We start from the raw sequence: 15,635 nt of genomic DNA, 5'->3' as shown, positions 1-15,635 counted from the left end.
TACAGCCAGCAATAGCTTTTAAGGCCTGCACCTTTGTTGTGGGAGCAATCTGCGGACGTTCGCATTTTGGAGCCTGGCTCTCGGCTCGGCTTTTTCTCGGTCACAGGGTGAAACGTTTGGACTTTTGGGTAGGTAAAGAAGCCCGGAGCCCCATGGTTGTTGGGGCTGTGAAAGGGCTGACATGGGACGACTACAGCCAGCAATAGCTTTTAAGGCCTGCACCTTTGTTGTGGGAGCAATCTGCGGACGTTCGCATTTTGGAGCCTGGCTCTCGGCTCGGCTTTTTCTCGGTCACAGGGTGAAACGTTTGGACTTTTGGGTAGGTAAAGAAGCCCGGAGCCCCATGGTTGTTGGGGCTGTGAAAGGGCTGACATGGGACGACTTACAGCCAGCAATAGCTTTTAAGGCCTGCACCTTTGTTGTGGGAGCAATCTGCGGACGTTCGCATTTTGGAGCCTGGCTCTCGGCTCGGCTTTTTCTCGGTCACAGGGTGAAACGTTTGGACTTTTGGGTAGGTAAAGAAGCCCGGAGCCCCATGGTTGTTGGGGCTGTGAAAGGGCTGACATGGGACGACTACAGCCAGCAATAGCTTTTAAGGCCTGCACCTTTGTTGTGGGAGCAATCTGCGGACGTTCGCATTTTGGAGCCTGGCTCTCGGCTCGGCTTTTTCTCGGTCACAGTAGTGAAACGTTTGGACTTTTGGGTAGGTAAAGAAGCCCGGAGCCCCATGGTTGTTGGGGCTGTGAAAGGGCTGACATGGGACGATTGCAGCCAGCAATAGCTTTTAAGGCCTGCACCTTTGTTGTGGGAGCAATCTGCGGACGTTCGCATTTTGGAGCCTGGCTCTCGGCTCGGCTTTTTCTCGGTCACAGGGTGAAACGTTTGGACTTTTGGGTAGGTAAAGAAGCCCGGAGCCCCATGGTTGTTGGGGCTGTGAAAGGGCTGACATGGGACGATTGCTAGCCAGCAATAGCTTTTAAGGCCACCACCTTTGTTGTGGGAGCAATGTGCGGACGTTCGCATTTTGGAGCCTGGCTCTCGGCTCGGCTTTTTCTCAGGTCACAGGGTGAAACGTTTGGACTTTTGGGTAGGTAAAGAAGCCCGGAGCCCCATGGTTGTTGGGGCTGTGAAAGGGCTGACATGGGACGACTACAGCCAGCAATAGCTTTTAAGGCCTGCACCTTTGTTGTGGGAGCAATCTGCGGACGTTCGCATTTTGGAGCCTGGCTCTCGGCTCGGCTTTTTCTCGGTCACAGGGTGAAACGTTTGGACTTTTGGGTAGGTAAAGAAGCCCGGAGCCCCATGGTTGTTGGGGCTGTGAAAGGGCTGACATGGGACGACTACAGCCAGCAATAGCTTTTAAGGCCTGCACCTTTGTTGTGGGAGCAATCTGCGGACGTTCGCATTTTGGAGCCTGGCTCTCGGCTCGGCTTTTTCTCGGTCACAGGGTGAAACGTTTGGACTTTTGGGTAGGTAAAGAAGCCCGGAGCCCCATGGTTGTTGGGGCTGTGAAAGGGCTGACATGGGACGATTGCAGCCAGCAATAGCTTTTAAGGCCTGCACCTTTGTTGTGGGAGCAATCTGCGGACTTTCGCATTTTGGAGCCTAGGCTCTCGGCTCGGCTTTTTCTCGGTCACAGGGTGAAACGTTTGGACTTTTGGGTATGTAACCAAGCCCGGAGCCCCATGGTTGTTGGGGCTGTGAAAGGGCTGACATTGTCACCTAAATCAGGAATAAAACTCTTAACACCAATGTAGCATTAAGGAGCAGGCACACCTTTATTGCAGCTGGGAGCATGAGGAGTTAGTCCCACCAAAACCGTGCGCGCATCCCTTGATTAATCATTCTGTATTTATGTTATAAAATATTACATATTCCATGAATTCCTATACATATGCATAACTTTTCCCCGAAAATATAGTCTTTATTATCATGAATTCCAATAATTCATTTCCATGTTCTCTGCCTTTAACTCCTCCCGGTTGTGCATGTATATTTTCTTCTGGTGGTCCTGGGCCGGGGTCTCCGTGATGAAGGCCGTATATCTTCCTCGCTGTGCACTTTTCACCTCTCCTTCTTACGCAGGCGTATTAGCACCTTGGCTCTTGGTCAAACCTCAAGACCAGTTCTAGCTGGTTCCAAAGCAGGAAATCCAGGCAACCTTATTGTATTCAGCTACTGTCCATGACGGTCTCTTAGGTCCAGTAACTCACCTAATGGGATTTCCACGGTAACCTGTTAAAATTTAACAACCTATGGCTAACTCTACAGACTCTATAGCAAACACAGTACCCCTTCTTCCCAGTATACCTATCTTATTAAACTTATCATTTTATGATTGAATTTTATTCGATTTTTAAATATCGGTTACAGGGCTAGTCACCAGTAAAGTCAGGGTTCGAGATCATCACGGTTAGGGCCTAGGGCCCTCCGGGTGACTGTTAGGGTCATTACTAGGGTTAGGGCTAGGCCTAGTCACCGGTAGGGTCAGGTTTCGGGTTCGTCACGGTTAGGGCCTATGGCCCTCTGCGTGACGGTTAGGGCCGTTGATTGGGTTACGCCAGAGTTAGACACCAGTAGGGTCAGGCTTCGGGTAAGCCACGTTTAGGGCCTAGGAGCCTCCTGGTGACAGTTAGGGGCGTTGCTAGGGTTTGGGCTAGGCCTGGTCACCAGGAGGGTCACGGTTCAGGTTCGTCACGGTTAGGGCCTAGGGCACTCCGGGTGACAGTTAAGGCTGTTGCTAGGGCTAGGGCTAGTCAGCAGTAGGATTAGGGTTCAGGTTCGTCATGTTTACAGCCTAGTGCCCCCCAGGTGAAGGTTAGGACCGTTGCTAGGGTTAGGGTTAGGGTTAGTAACCAGTAGCGTCAGCGTTCCGGTTCGTCACGGTTAGTGCCTAGGACCCTCCGCGTGACATCTACATCCTTCGCTAGGGTTCGGGCTAGGGCTAGTCACCAGTAGGGTGAGGGTTCAGGTTCCTCACGGTTAGGGCTCAGGGCACTCCGGGTGATGGTTAGGGCCGTGTCTAGGGTTAGGGCTAGTCACCAGTAGGGTCAGGTGTTCGGCTTCATCACGTTTAGGGCCTAGGGCACTACAGGTGAAGGTTATGGCCATTGCTATGGTTAGGGCTAGGGCTATTCACCAATAGGGTCAGGGTTCGGGTTCGTCACGTTTAGGGCCTAGGGCCCTCCGGGTGACAGTTAGGGCCGTTGCTAGGGTTAGGGCTAGGGCTATTCACCAGTAGGGTCAGGGTTCGGGTTCGTCACAGTTAGGGCCTAGGGCACTCTGTGTGGCTGTTAGGGCCGTTTCTAGGGCTAGTTCTAGTCACCAGTAGGAATAGGGTTTGGGTTCATCACGGTTATAGCCCAGGGCCCTCTGCGTGACATTTAGGGCCATTGCTAGGGTTACGGCTAGGGCTAGTAACCAGCAGGGTTAGGGTTCAGGTTTATCACGGTTAGTGCCTTGGGCCCTCCGTGTGACTGTTAGGGCCATTGATATGTTTAGGGCTAGTCACCAGTAGGGTCACGGTTCGGGTTTGTCATGGTTAGGGCCTAGCGCCCTCTGGGTGACAGTTATAGGGCCCTTAGTAGGGAGATTTTTGGCCCTAAAATGGGTTTTCAGCCCTAAAAAGGAGGATTTTGGCCCTAAAAATGGGGATTTCACCCTATGGCATGTAGGGAGCTGGAGTGCTTCACCCCACAGTATCTAAGGTACGGTTATGGCTTGACTGAGGAGAGAAAACAACGGACTCCACACGATTCAACATGAATCAAGTCAAAGCCCTTTTATTAAGCAAAACTAACCCTTTTGATACAATTTTTACTTTCCCTACGCGCGATCACGCATATTCTCATTGGTTATAATTCTTGTCCACAAGGCAGTCACGTGTCTTAGTGAACTATTGATTGGTTTATGCAATATAGCAAGTCTCTTACGATTGGTCCTTCTTACTCCGCTCTTCATCGGTTACTTTTCACTGTTTTCTCAGTTCTTAGTTGCTCAACTGCTGATTTCTCGTTTTCTCTCCTCAAGGCTGCTGACTGCTCAGAGTTGCTTTTGCCGCTTGCCACGTGCTTAGTCCCAGGTCTCAAAGGGCTGGCTCAGCGCACGCCCATTTTCCCCCAAATACGTCCCTACACCCAGTACCAGCAGGGTGCCCATTAACAGCAGAGTGCCCAGTAACAGCAGTGCTCCCAGTAGGTCCAGTGCACCCAGGAGCACCAGGGTGCCTAGTAATTCCAGTGCGCCCAGTAAAACCAGGGTACTCACTAACACCAGTGCAGTCAGTAACACCAGTGCTCCCAGAGCACCCAGTTACACCAGTGCTCCCAGCAACACCAGGGCTCTCATTAGCACCAGTGGTCCCAGTCTGCCCAGTAACCCCAGGGCTCCCAGTAACACCAAGGTGCCCGGTAACCTCAGGGCACCCAGTAGCATCATTGCGTCCAGTAACACCAGTGCTCCTGCTAAACCCAGGGGTCTAAGCAACATCCGTGTGCCCAGTAACACCAGGGGTCCCAGTAACCCCAGTGCGCCACGGAACTCTAGGGCGCACAGTAACACCCATGGGCCCAGCAACAGGAATGCTCCCAGTAACTCCAGTGCTCCCAGGGTTCCCATTGCTCCCACTGCTCCCTGTAACACCAGTGCTCCCAGTAACACCAGGGGTCCCAGTAACACCAGAGTGCCAAGTAACACCAGGGAGTCCAGTAACACCAAAGCTCGTGATACACCATGGTGGCCAGTAACACCTGTGCTCCCAGTAACTCCAGGGCACCCAGTAGCACCAGGGCGCCCAGTAAAACCAGTGTGCTGTGCTCCCTGTAACCCCAGTCTGCCCAGTAACCCCAGGGCTCACAGGACTCCCAGTGCTCCCAGTACGCCCAGTAACACCAGTGCTCCAATTAACACCAGTGCTCACAGGACTCCCACTGCTCCCAGTAACACAAGTGCACCAAGTAACCCAAGTGTAGCCAGTAACCCAAGTGCTCCCAATATCACCAGTGCTCCCAGTAACACCAGGGCAAGCAGTAACACCATGGCACCAAGTAATATCAGTGTTCCCAGTTACAGCAGTGCTCCTGGTAACATCAGGGGTCCCAGTAAAAACAATGCTCCCAGTATGCCCAGAAACCTCAGTGTTCCCAGTAATATGAGAGCGCCCAGTAACACCTCTGCACCCAGTTACACCAGGGCTCCCAGTAACCCCAGTGCTCCCAGTCTGACCAGTAACTTCAGTGCTCCCAGTAACCCCAATCTTCCCAGTAACCCCAGTGCTCCCATTAACACTACTACTCCCAATAACTCCAGGGCACCCAGTAACACCAGGGCTTCCAGTAAAACCAATGTGCCCAGTAACCCCAGCGCTCCTAGTAACACCAGTGCACCCAGTAACACCAGTACTCCCAGTAACACCAGTGCGCCCAGTAACACTACAGCTCCCAGTAACACCAGTGGGCCCAGCAACACCAGTGCTCCCAGCACGCCCAGTTACAACAGTGCTCCCAGTATCCCCAGTGCGCCCAGTACCACCAGCACTCCCAGGAACACCAGAGCTACCAGTAACTCCAGTGTGCCCAACGCACCCAGTTACACCAGTGCTCCTAGTAACATCAGGGCTCTCATTAACACCAGGGTGCCCAGTCTGCCCAGTAACATCATTGCGTCCTGTAACACCAGATCTCCCAGTAACCCCAGTCTGCCCAGCAACATCATTGCGTCCTGTAACACCAGATCTCCCAGTAACCCCAGTCTGCCCAGCAACATCATTGCGTCCTGTAACACCAGATCTCCCAGTAACTCCAGCGCGCCCAGTAATATCATTGCGTCCTGTAACACCAGATCTCCCAGTAACTCCAGCGCACCCAGTAACACCAGGACACCCAGTAACAGCAGCGTGCTCAGTGACACCAGTTCTCCCAGTCTACCCAGTAATGCCAGTGCTCCCAGTAACCCCAGGGTGCTCAGTAACATCAGGGTGCCCAGTAACCCCAGGGCTCCAAGTAACACCAGTGTTCCCAGTAACACCAGTGGTCCCACGAATCGCCGTGATCCCAGGACTCACAGTGCTCTAAGTAACACCAGTGCTTCCAGTAACACCAGTGCTCCCCATAAATCCAATGTGCTCAGTAACCCCAGCACTCCTAGTAACACCAGTGCTCCCAGTGTGGCGTAACCCCAGGGCACCCAGTAACACTAGTGCTCCCAGTAACCGCAGTGTTCCCAGTGACACCAGTGCCCATTAAAACCAGTGGTCACACTGCTCCCAGTAACACCAGTGCTCCCACTAAACCCAGGGCTTCCAGTCACACCAGGGTGCCCAGTAACCCCAGTGCTCCCAGTAACACCAGGATTTCCAGAAGGACCAGGGCTCCCAGTAGCACCAGCGTGCTGTGCTCCCAGTAAGCCCATTGCACCCAGTCCGCCCAGTAATGGTAAGGATCCCAGAGATGCCAGTGCTCCCAGTAACCTCAGTACTCCCACTCTGCTCTGTAACTCTAGTGCTCCCAGTAACCCTAGGGCACCCAGTAACTGCCGCGTGCGCAGTAACTCCAGCACTCCCAGTAACACCAGTGTTCCGAGTCACCCCAGTGCTCCCAGTATCCCCACTGCACCCAGTAACCCCAGCTCTTGCAGTAACACCAGTGCTCCCAGTAACCCCAGTGTTACCAGTAACCCCAGCGTTCCCAGTAACACCAGGGCTCCCAGTAACACCAGTGATCCCAGTCTGCCTAGTTACCCTAGTGTGCCCAGTAACCCCTGTGCTCCCAGTCTGCTCTGTAACCCCAGTTCTCCTGGTAAACCTAGGGTGCCCAGTAACCCCCGCTTGCCCAGTCTCGTCAGCACTCCTAGTAACATCAGTGCTCCCAATAACCCCAGCGCTCCCAGTAACCCCAGCGCTCCCAGTAACCCCAGTGTTCCCAGTAACCCCAGGGCACCCAGTAACACACAATCACACTGTCCCAGCCTGCCTGGGGTCAGAAGGCGCCTCTGGAGATCACCCAGTCCCACCCCTGCCCAAGCAGGGTCACCCACAGCACGTTGCACAGGGCCGCGTCCAGGCGGGTTTGAATATCTCCAGAGAAGGAGACTCCCCCCCTCCCTGGGCAGCCTGTGCCCGGGCTCTGGCACCCTCACAGCAGAGAAGTTTCTCCTCACTTTCAGGTGGAACTTCCCGTGTCTCAGGTTGTGCTCGTTGCCCCTTGTCCTGTCACTGGGCACCACTGAGAAGAGTCTGGCCCCATCCCCTTGACACCCGCCCCTGAGCTATTTGTGAGCGTTGATAAGATCCCCCCTCAGTCTGCTCTTCTCCAGCTGAACAGCCCCAGCTCCCTCAGCCTCTCCTCATAGCAGAGATGCTCCAGCCCTCTGGCCATCTCCGTACCCCTCCGCTGGACTCTCTCCAGTAGTTCCTTGTCTGTCTTGAACTGGGGGCCCAGAACTGGACACCTTACTCCAGGTGTCGCCTCACTAGGGCAGTGTAGAGGGGGAGAAGAACCTCCCTCGACCTGCTGGCCACACTCTTCCTCATGCACCCCAGGACACCATTGGCCTTCCTGGCCACAAGGGCACATCGTTGCCTCATGGGGAACTTGTCCACCAGAACTCCCCGGTCCTTTTCCACAGAGCTGCTTTCCAGCAGGTCACCCCCAGTCTGTACTGGTGCATGGGGTTATTCCTCCCTAGGTGCAGGACCCTACACTTGCCCTTGTTGAACTTCATGAGGTTCCTCTCTGCCCAGCTCTCCAGCCTGTCCTGGATGTTGGCCTGTCTCTGTGAACTGCTCCCTTAGAGCTTGCAGTTACCTGCACATCTCTGACCACCCCTGACACCTTCAATGTCACCAGGCTGGTGTCTGAACAGCCCAGTCCTGCCCTCCATCTCCATTAACCAGCATGGGAGCTGAGACAAGGAGCTCACATGCAGGTGGCTGTTTTGTGCCCACCTGAACACCTGAGGCAAGAGGAATCCCACCTCCTGTGGGTTTGTGGTGTGCATGGGAGGGGGCTGAGTCCCCTTCTAGCCCCAGGACTACAAAGCCACAAATGAGATGCTTCTATTGACTCAGCAGAGGTAAAGGACATCCCTCCCGGTTACGTTCCGATTGTCCTGTCTAATGATGGGACAAGGAAATATCAGTCTTAGACCTCACTCTCTCTCTGAGAGGAGAATCGTCACTGATGGAAAGAAGTGCCTCTCCCCAGCTGAGGGAGGGAACATCATGGATTGTTTCAGCCTGTTTCACAGCAGGTTCCCCTGGAGCCCCAGGGACACCTGGAGAGAGCCCAGAGGGGACAGAGGAAGAGACACCTTGGGCTGGTCCCTCTGCTGCTGAGCTGGGCTGGGCTCCTGGGATGGAGGGAGCTGATGGCAAGTGGGCAGCGCTGCAGAGAGACAGCTCTGCCCAGGAGCAGCTCCTCTGCAGAGCGCAGCAGGGCTGAGGGCACTGCCTGCAGGCAGCGAAGGGGAGAGGAGCCAGGCAGAGAGAGGTTAAAGGCAGTGTGGGGTGGGAGGGTGCTGAGAGCTCACTGGGGGAGAAATCTTCACAGCCCTCGACATGGTAAGTCTCTGGCTGCAGGACAATGCAGGGGCAGTTGCTGGTGGGATTACCTGAAGCTGGTGCATCCCACAGTTTACAGGAGCTGTCAGGATGTCTCTCACAGTATCTCTGTGGTAGAGGAGAAGAACATGCTCCAGAGCAGGGCTTCCCTGCTGCACGGTCAGAGGGACAGAGCATGACGGCTGCCTTCTGCTGGGGACAACTGCAGGGGTGTGCAGCCAGGGGTGCCCAGGGCTGTCCTTGAGAGCAGGGTCCCTGCACCCCAGGGGTCTTTGTGCTGGGGCAGGGACTCTGCTGCCTGCCAGGGTCAGCACTCAACCTGCCCGGGGAGCTCCCTCTGGTGCTGCAGGGAGAAGCTGTGGGTGGAAGGAGTGAGCCCAGGCAGGGCAGGGTCCTTCTGCTGTTGAGAGGGTGCTGTGTGGGCCAGGGCTGCTCACAGCTCCATATCAGCACTAGGAAACTTGCAAGGGGATGTTTCAAGAGGAAGGTCAAGGCAGGGTTTGCTATAAAGAGATTTCCTGAGTCTGTGTTTTCACTTTTCTTCTTTGAGGGCAGGGGACAGGAGGGGGAGTGGGGGGAAGGAAAGAGAAAAATGTTCTCAAGTTTGAACAAGTCATTGAGACTCCCGAGATGTATCTTTCAGTGGTCAGTAGGTCTGCTAGGAGCCTCCAGACACTCCTCTGCCTGTGGACACCACCAGCATCAGCTCTGCTGGACCCATCAGGGTGTTCTGCCCTTCTGAACCTCCAAACAGGAACATGCACGCAGCCAGTGCCGTGCAAACAGGCAGGTTTGTGTAGGTGAGTGCACAGAGGTTGCAATGGGGTCTGTGAGCGCTGATAGGGAAACATCTCCCAGGAGGAAAATCTCCAGGCAGCAGGGATATGATCTGGGAATGAGAGGGAACTAAAGCCAGAAATGTTGTGGAAGGGAGAATTCAGAGAACTCTGTGTGACCCCCTCCAATGCAGACCCCTTCCTCTGAGCAAGCCCCCTTGCCTCCTCTCACACCCACCAAAGCCTCTGCCCTCAGGGCTGTGGGGTCCAAGGCATGAACCCCCTCCTGTGCAGCCAGAGCTCCAGCAGAGCCATGGTGCAGCTCTCCAGCCACGTGCCCAGTTCCCTCTGCAGAGCACAGGGGCTGAGAGCAGCTGCCCGGCAATGCTGGTGTGTGGGAGGTGGCGTGCACAGCTGGGTCAGGGTAACACTGTCCTGAGGGCCCGGCTGCCTCTGCCCTGGCCTCTCCCAGACACACCCTCACTGGATTTCCCCTTGTTTCTCCACTTGTCTCTGTTATTTCTATGGTTATTTCATTCTTGCTGCCAGGCTTTCTGGGGAGGTGGAGTTTCAGCTGCAGAGTCACACCCTGATCTTGTGGGTCCTTTCATGCAGGTGTGTCCATGGGAACAAGTGTCCCAGCTTTCCTAGCACCTGTGGAACTGGAGAATAAGTTGTTTTTCCCTTAATCAGATGCTATCATTAAGACACTTTGCTACTTCCTTGAGGCTTCCTTCCAAGCTGTGAGTTGCCCTCCAGAATGCAAACCTGTCCTCTAGCACCCTTTTGTTATCTGAAAGGCCCATGGAGAAGCACAGAGATGCTATAATGGAGGAAATGAGCCATGTGTGTTCTTTGCTAAATGTGGGGTGCTGAGACCTTGAGAAAGGATGAGACATTTAGTATTCTGCATGGGTCTCTGTTCTCAGCAGTGTCTCGTTTATTTTCAGGGTAACATGGGAGCCTGATCACCCTCCATCTCATGAAGGTGCAAACCCAAGGCACTTGGGGGAAGTCGCAGGGATAGAGCAGCTTCCCTCACTCTGCACTAAGCTACAGGTAATCCTCTTGCCTTGCAGGACTCACTTCGTTCTCCCTGAGGGCAGCAGAAATGCTGAGGGTTTCTGACATCCAAGAATACTACCCGGGATGGGAGGAGGAGCTGTAAAATACCAAACCTCTCGAAATGCCTTCTACCATCCTGGTTCCTTAACACTGGGAGTGCACCTGTTGACAGGCCCTTGTACATTACAAGTGGTTCCATCTGACAAAGGTGAACACCAGGTCTGCTCCCTGAAGACACCATTCCCATGAACCGACTGCTGCAGAGCAGGGCTGACTCCTCGGCAGTCAGTGGGTAGATGTCGTGCTCCTCATAGCACATTCAGCCACCATACACCAAGGCTTCAGGCAAGGGGCTGAAGGAAGTTCTCCTAGAAAAGGAAAACCACTCTATGTGTGTAGCAGGGAGAGGGTTATTGGGAAATAGCTTTAATTTTGTTCAGAAGAATTTACCCTAACTTTTCACTGTTATTTCCTCCTTGCACAGTCTCACATGTCCAGAGGAACCAAATGCCCAACGGCAGTTCCATCACCCAGTTCCTCCTCCTGCCATTTCCAGACACACGGGAGCTGCAGCTCTTGCACTTCTGGCTCTTCCTGGGCATCTACCTGGCTGCCCTCCTGGGAAACGGCCTCATCATCACCGCTGTAGCCTGCGACCACCGCCTCCACACCCCCATGTACTTCTTCCTCCTCAACCTCTCCCTCCTCGACCTGGGCTCCATCTCCACCATTCTCCCCAAATCCATGGCCAATTCCCTGTGGGACACCAGGGCCATCTCCTGTGCAGGATGTGCTGTCCAACTCTTTCTGTTTGCCGCCTTGATAGTGGCAGAGTATTGTCTTCTGACGGTCATGGCCTATGACCGCTACGTGGCCATCTGCAAACCCCTGCACTATGGGACCAGAGCTTGTGTCCACATGACAGCAGCTGCCTGGGACACAGGTTTCCTTTATGCTCTGCTGCACACAGCTAATACATTTTCACTACCCCTCTGCCAAGGCAATGCTGTGGACCAGTTCTTCTGTGAAATCCCCCAGATCCTCAAGCTCTCCTGCTCAGATGCCTACCTCAGGGAAGCTGGACTTATTGTGGTTAGTGGCTGCTTATCTTTAATGTGTTTTGTTTTCATTGTGCTGTCCTATGTGCAGATCTTCAGGGCCGTGCTGATGATCCCCTCTCAGCAGGGACAGCACAAAGCCTTTTCCATGTGCCTCCCTCACCTGGCCGTGGTCTCCCTGGTTATCAGCACGGGCATGTTTGCTTACTTGAAGCCTCCCTCCCTCTCTTCTTCATCCCTGGATCTGGTGGTGGTAGTTCTGTACTCAGTGATTCCTCCAGCAGTGAACCCCCTCATCTACAGCTTGAGGAATCAGGAACTTAAAGACGCACTAAAGAAGCTGATTCAGTCAGTAGTCTTTCAGCAGCAATATCTGCTGCCAACATCCCTTCATAAGTGATTTCTAGTGTATCTGGGGAGCCTCCTGTTCTTTGGGCATTGCATCTGTGGTAATTCTGTTTATCCAGGAAAGTCTGCTTTCACTCAACTTCACCAGAGGCCGTCTGACCCATAGGTCTCTGCACATGTGTCTGACACTATGGAACAGCTGGCCTCCCATGGAACATCTCTGTAATAAAAGAGGGTTTCCTCAGTGCTGATGTCTGGCGGTTGGGCTCTTTTTCCAAAGCTAAGGTCAGGAATAGGCTGAAGAGATTTTTCCCGTGATGCTGTGCTGCTGTTCTGGGGTTCTCCATGGGCTGAGGAGAGGAGGGCATGGGGCGATGCATTAGGGAAGGAGACTTGGACTGAACGTTCACTTGTTGGTGCCACTGCCCCTGGAGATGGTGAATAATCAACAGGGATCTGACGGGGACTGTCTTCTTCTGGCTCCCACGCACTACAGCCTGCTTACTCTGCAGAGCATCACCATCAGCTTAGGGCTCTACAGAGAGCACGGGAAGGGGCTCATGGAAGGAAACTGAGACATGAAAGCATAGGAGAGAGGGGGCTGATCTGTGCCCTCGGTGTCACGGACAGACCAGGAAGGTGACCCAGGGCAGTTGTCGCCCCCAGCCTGTCTCACCGGCCATTTCCAGCACTGGCTGCTCACCCTAGGTTTATGGGTGAGTTTTGCTGCGAAGCCATCTCCATCCTGCTGTTGGGCTCAGTGCCTTTATCAGGGGATTGGCCAGCCCTGCCTGGCCTCTCTCCTGGCCCAGACCCTGGCAGACCCTGGAGCAGGGCTCTCTGTGAAGCCCCACATGTGATATGGCCTCTCCAGGGGCTTGGAGAGGCTGCCTAACTGGGAAGCCATGGGGTGACAAAACACCAAAGACTGCTGTGGGCACCATGTGTGCCCACATTCCCCATCCTGAATGCACTTTGTCTTGTGTTGTGCCTGCACAGTGGGGCTATGGACCATATGTGGGGCAGTGGGGATGGGCTTCACAGCACAGGGCTCAGACAGGGGCCACAAAGCAGCTTCCAGGGGGTGACAGCAAGGACAGGTACAGACAAGGAATTTTGCACATTGCCTCTGCTGTGCAGGTATGACTTTGGGAAAGGCAAAGCTCACCTGGAGTTCATGACTGCAAGAACAGTCAGGAGTGAAAACAAGAGCTTCAACGGCTGTGTTAGAGACCGAGGCTGAAGAAGGAAAATGCAGGGCTGCTGCTGAGTTGGGAGGGGAATTTAACAACAGTGGTCGCTGATGCTGGTGCTGAGGGACTCAATGCCGCCTTTGTCCAAGTCTTTCCTGAAAAGGTCTCCTAGGCCTCTATGTTCAATTATGGGGTTCAAGGAGAAGGAGAGCATGTGTTGGCAGGAACCTCATAAATCCCAGAAGGACAAATGCTGCTTTCTGCCCCTTCAGGGGACTCACCCTGGCAACAGCATAGGCTGGGGACTGCCTGGCTGGGAGCAACCCCATGAGAAAGGTCTTGGTGGGCAGGGAGCTGAACAGGGGGCAGCTGTGTGCCCTGGCAGCAAGGGAGGTCACCAGCATACTGGGTGGTGTGACCAGGCGCACAGCCAGGAGATGGAGTGAAGGGATTCTCTGGAATATCCCATCCAGATTTCAGATCCCCAATTCAGGAACGATATTGGCAAGCTGGCGTGGGTTTAACAAAGGGCCATCAGGACAGCCAGGGCCTGGAGGACTTTGCTTGTGAGGGGAGGCTGAGGGAGGATCTCATCAAAGCTGGGCAGTACTAATGAGGAGGATATGGAGAACAGAGAGCCAGGCTTTTCACCATGGTGCATGGCGGGAGGACAAAAGACAATGGGAGGCAGTGGAAAGAGGAGAGGTGCAGCCAGAACATGAGGAAAACTTTTTTCCCCAGGAGCTCAGCCAAGTGCTGGAACAGGTCACCCAGAGCGGTTGTGCAGTCTCTGTCCTTGGGGGTTTTCAAACTCGGACTGAATCAAGCCTTGAACAGCTCGGTCTGACCCTGTTTCTGAGAGGTTGGACTGCAGACTTCCTGAGGTCCCTTCCAACCTCAGGTTTCTATGATCCTGTGATGATGTTGGGCCCCGTTTCTAACTGGAGCAGAGATGATGATTATGAGGCAAGAATCCTCCTGTGCTGTAAGTGACCATCTAAACCAACATCCAATTCAGTGAAGAGAGGTCGACCCCTCAGTGTGACTGGCTCTGGGCAAAGACTGAGGAGTCCTGCACAGGGAAGATTTTTGGGGGCATGGGGCTCTGTACAACACACCAAATGATCCCATTTTAATGCCTGTAGGCCTGTCAGATGCCAGTTAATGTCAATGAAAATGAAAGTAAGAAGAACCTAAGCCAAAAAAACAAAATAAAGAAATGTGTCAACACACTTCTCAGAGTTTTTTTTCAGTCTTTGCAAGGGATTTCCTTTTTCTGAAAACAAAAGTACTTTCCAGAACTGGGAATGGATGTAGGAGACAAATGTTTTCAGCTACAGGGACACAGATACCTGGTGCCAGTGTGGATGCCCTGGGAACCCATTCCCAGCCTCCACCTGCAGCTTGCAATGTGCTCTGGTCTCCCATAGGTCCTCTGTGATAGATGCCAATCCCAGGTCAGCACCACATACACTGTGGCCCCTCCCAGTCTGGTGTGAGGAAAAGTGATGCAAGTCCTGGGTGGCATATGAGGGAACCTATGGGCCAATGGGCTTGGGGAAGTGAGGAGCAAGGTAGTCCATACAGTGTCAGACCTCAAGGGACTGCTTCTCCTGACTGTGCAGATGTCTTCAGGAGATCCTCTGGATCAATAACCATTGTAGAACGCTGCTATCACTTCTTCCATAAAATGAAACATGATAGAAAATAACTTTGAAAGAAAAAATCCTCCTTTATGAAATCTTCTTTGAAATCTTCGACATTAAGTACCCAACTGAAACCTTTCCAATTAGTTGTACAGGACTTGAAGAGAATTAGGAGAAAAGCATGGCTCATTAGGGCTTTCTGTATTTTAATGGGCCTCATGGCATATTTGGTGCTGACTCCATGAACCTCAGATACAGAGGGAAGATTGAAGAAACCTCTCAAGAAGTCCAAGTCAGAAGCAAAGTCCAAAGCACTTTGAAGCACTAATGGGCCCTGCTGAGGGCCGTTACTGACAAAACCTCCCCGTGGACTTGTTAGACCAGATAATTGGAGGCCATGATGACAAAGGCAAAGTACAGGCAGCTCTGATGCTGAGAACACCCTTGGTTTGTTTTATGAAGCAGAAAGACCAAGCCCTGACCCTCATGCGTGTCTCAGGGCTCTTCCTTGGGATGTGAGGAGTGTGATGCCAAGTGAAGGACAACAGTGTAACACCTCCTGGCCTCCCCCGGTGAGTGCAAGGAGGCAATGAGGCCCTATTACTATGAGGATGATGTGTCTCCTCTTAGGCCTTTGTGGCAAGGACATCAGCCATAGCCAAGGGGACAAAGACCCCAGTTCTGTCAGGGCCTTTCAGCCTTGCCAGCACCCTTGGCCATCTGCACCACAGGCCATCCTACACTGTCCCATGTCTGTGCCTGTTTTCCTGCAGGCTGAGGACACCCAATGCACTCCCCCACCTCGTTCTCACCCCGGTATGTCCCTACTTGTACTGCTGTCTCTCCATCTTCATCAGCTGTTCCTTGAAACACAAAGCCGTAGGCTGATCCAGACTCCCTCCGATTGACTTTTTACACCACAAAAGTGGTGACATTTCTTTATTCTCAGGTCCACTCTGGACCCCCAAAGCTGCAGTTTCTGGTGGCTTTTC

General features: G+C 53.4%; 1 protein-coding gene across 1 annotated transcript; it reads left to right on the top strand.

Annotated features, from left to right (window-relative positions):
- The first annotated feature begins 10,905 nt into the window (after positions 1-10,905).
- On the top strand, positions 10,906-11,856 carry LOC137677553 (olfactory receptor 14A16-like). The gene has a single exon (XM_068424873.1). The coding sequence runs from the start codon at positions 10,906-10,908 to the stop codon at positions 11,854-11,856; it is 951 nt and encodes a 316-aa protein (XP_068280974.1).
- Positions 11,857-15,635: the final 3,779 nt, after the last annotated feature.

Source organism: Nyctibius grandis, unplaced genomic scaffold (assembly GCF_013368605.1).
Source record: "Nyctibius grandis isolate bNycGra1 unplaced genomic scaffold, bNycGra1.pri scaffold_97_arrow_ctg1, whole genome shotgun sequence".
NCBI classification, from domain to species: domain Eukaryota; kingdom Metazoa; phylum Chordata; class Aves; order Nyctibiiformes; family Nyctibiidae; genus Nyctibius; species Nyctibius grandis.
This window is presented reverse-complemented; position numbering and strand designations above follow the sequence as displayed.

Coding starts and splice junctions, on each gene's coding strand:
- LOC137677553 (XM_068424873.1), top strand. CDS start 10,906: ATGCCCAACGGCAGTTCCATCACCCAGTTCCTCCTCCTGCCATTTCCA.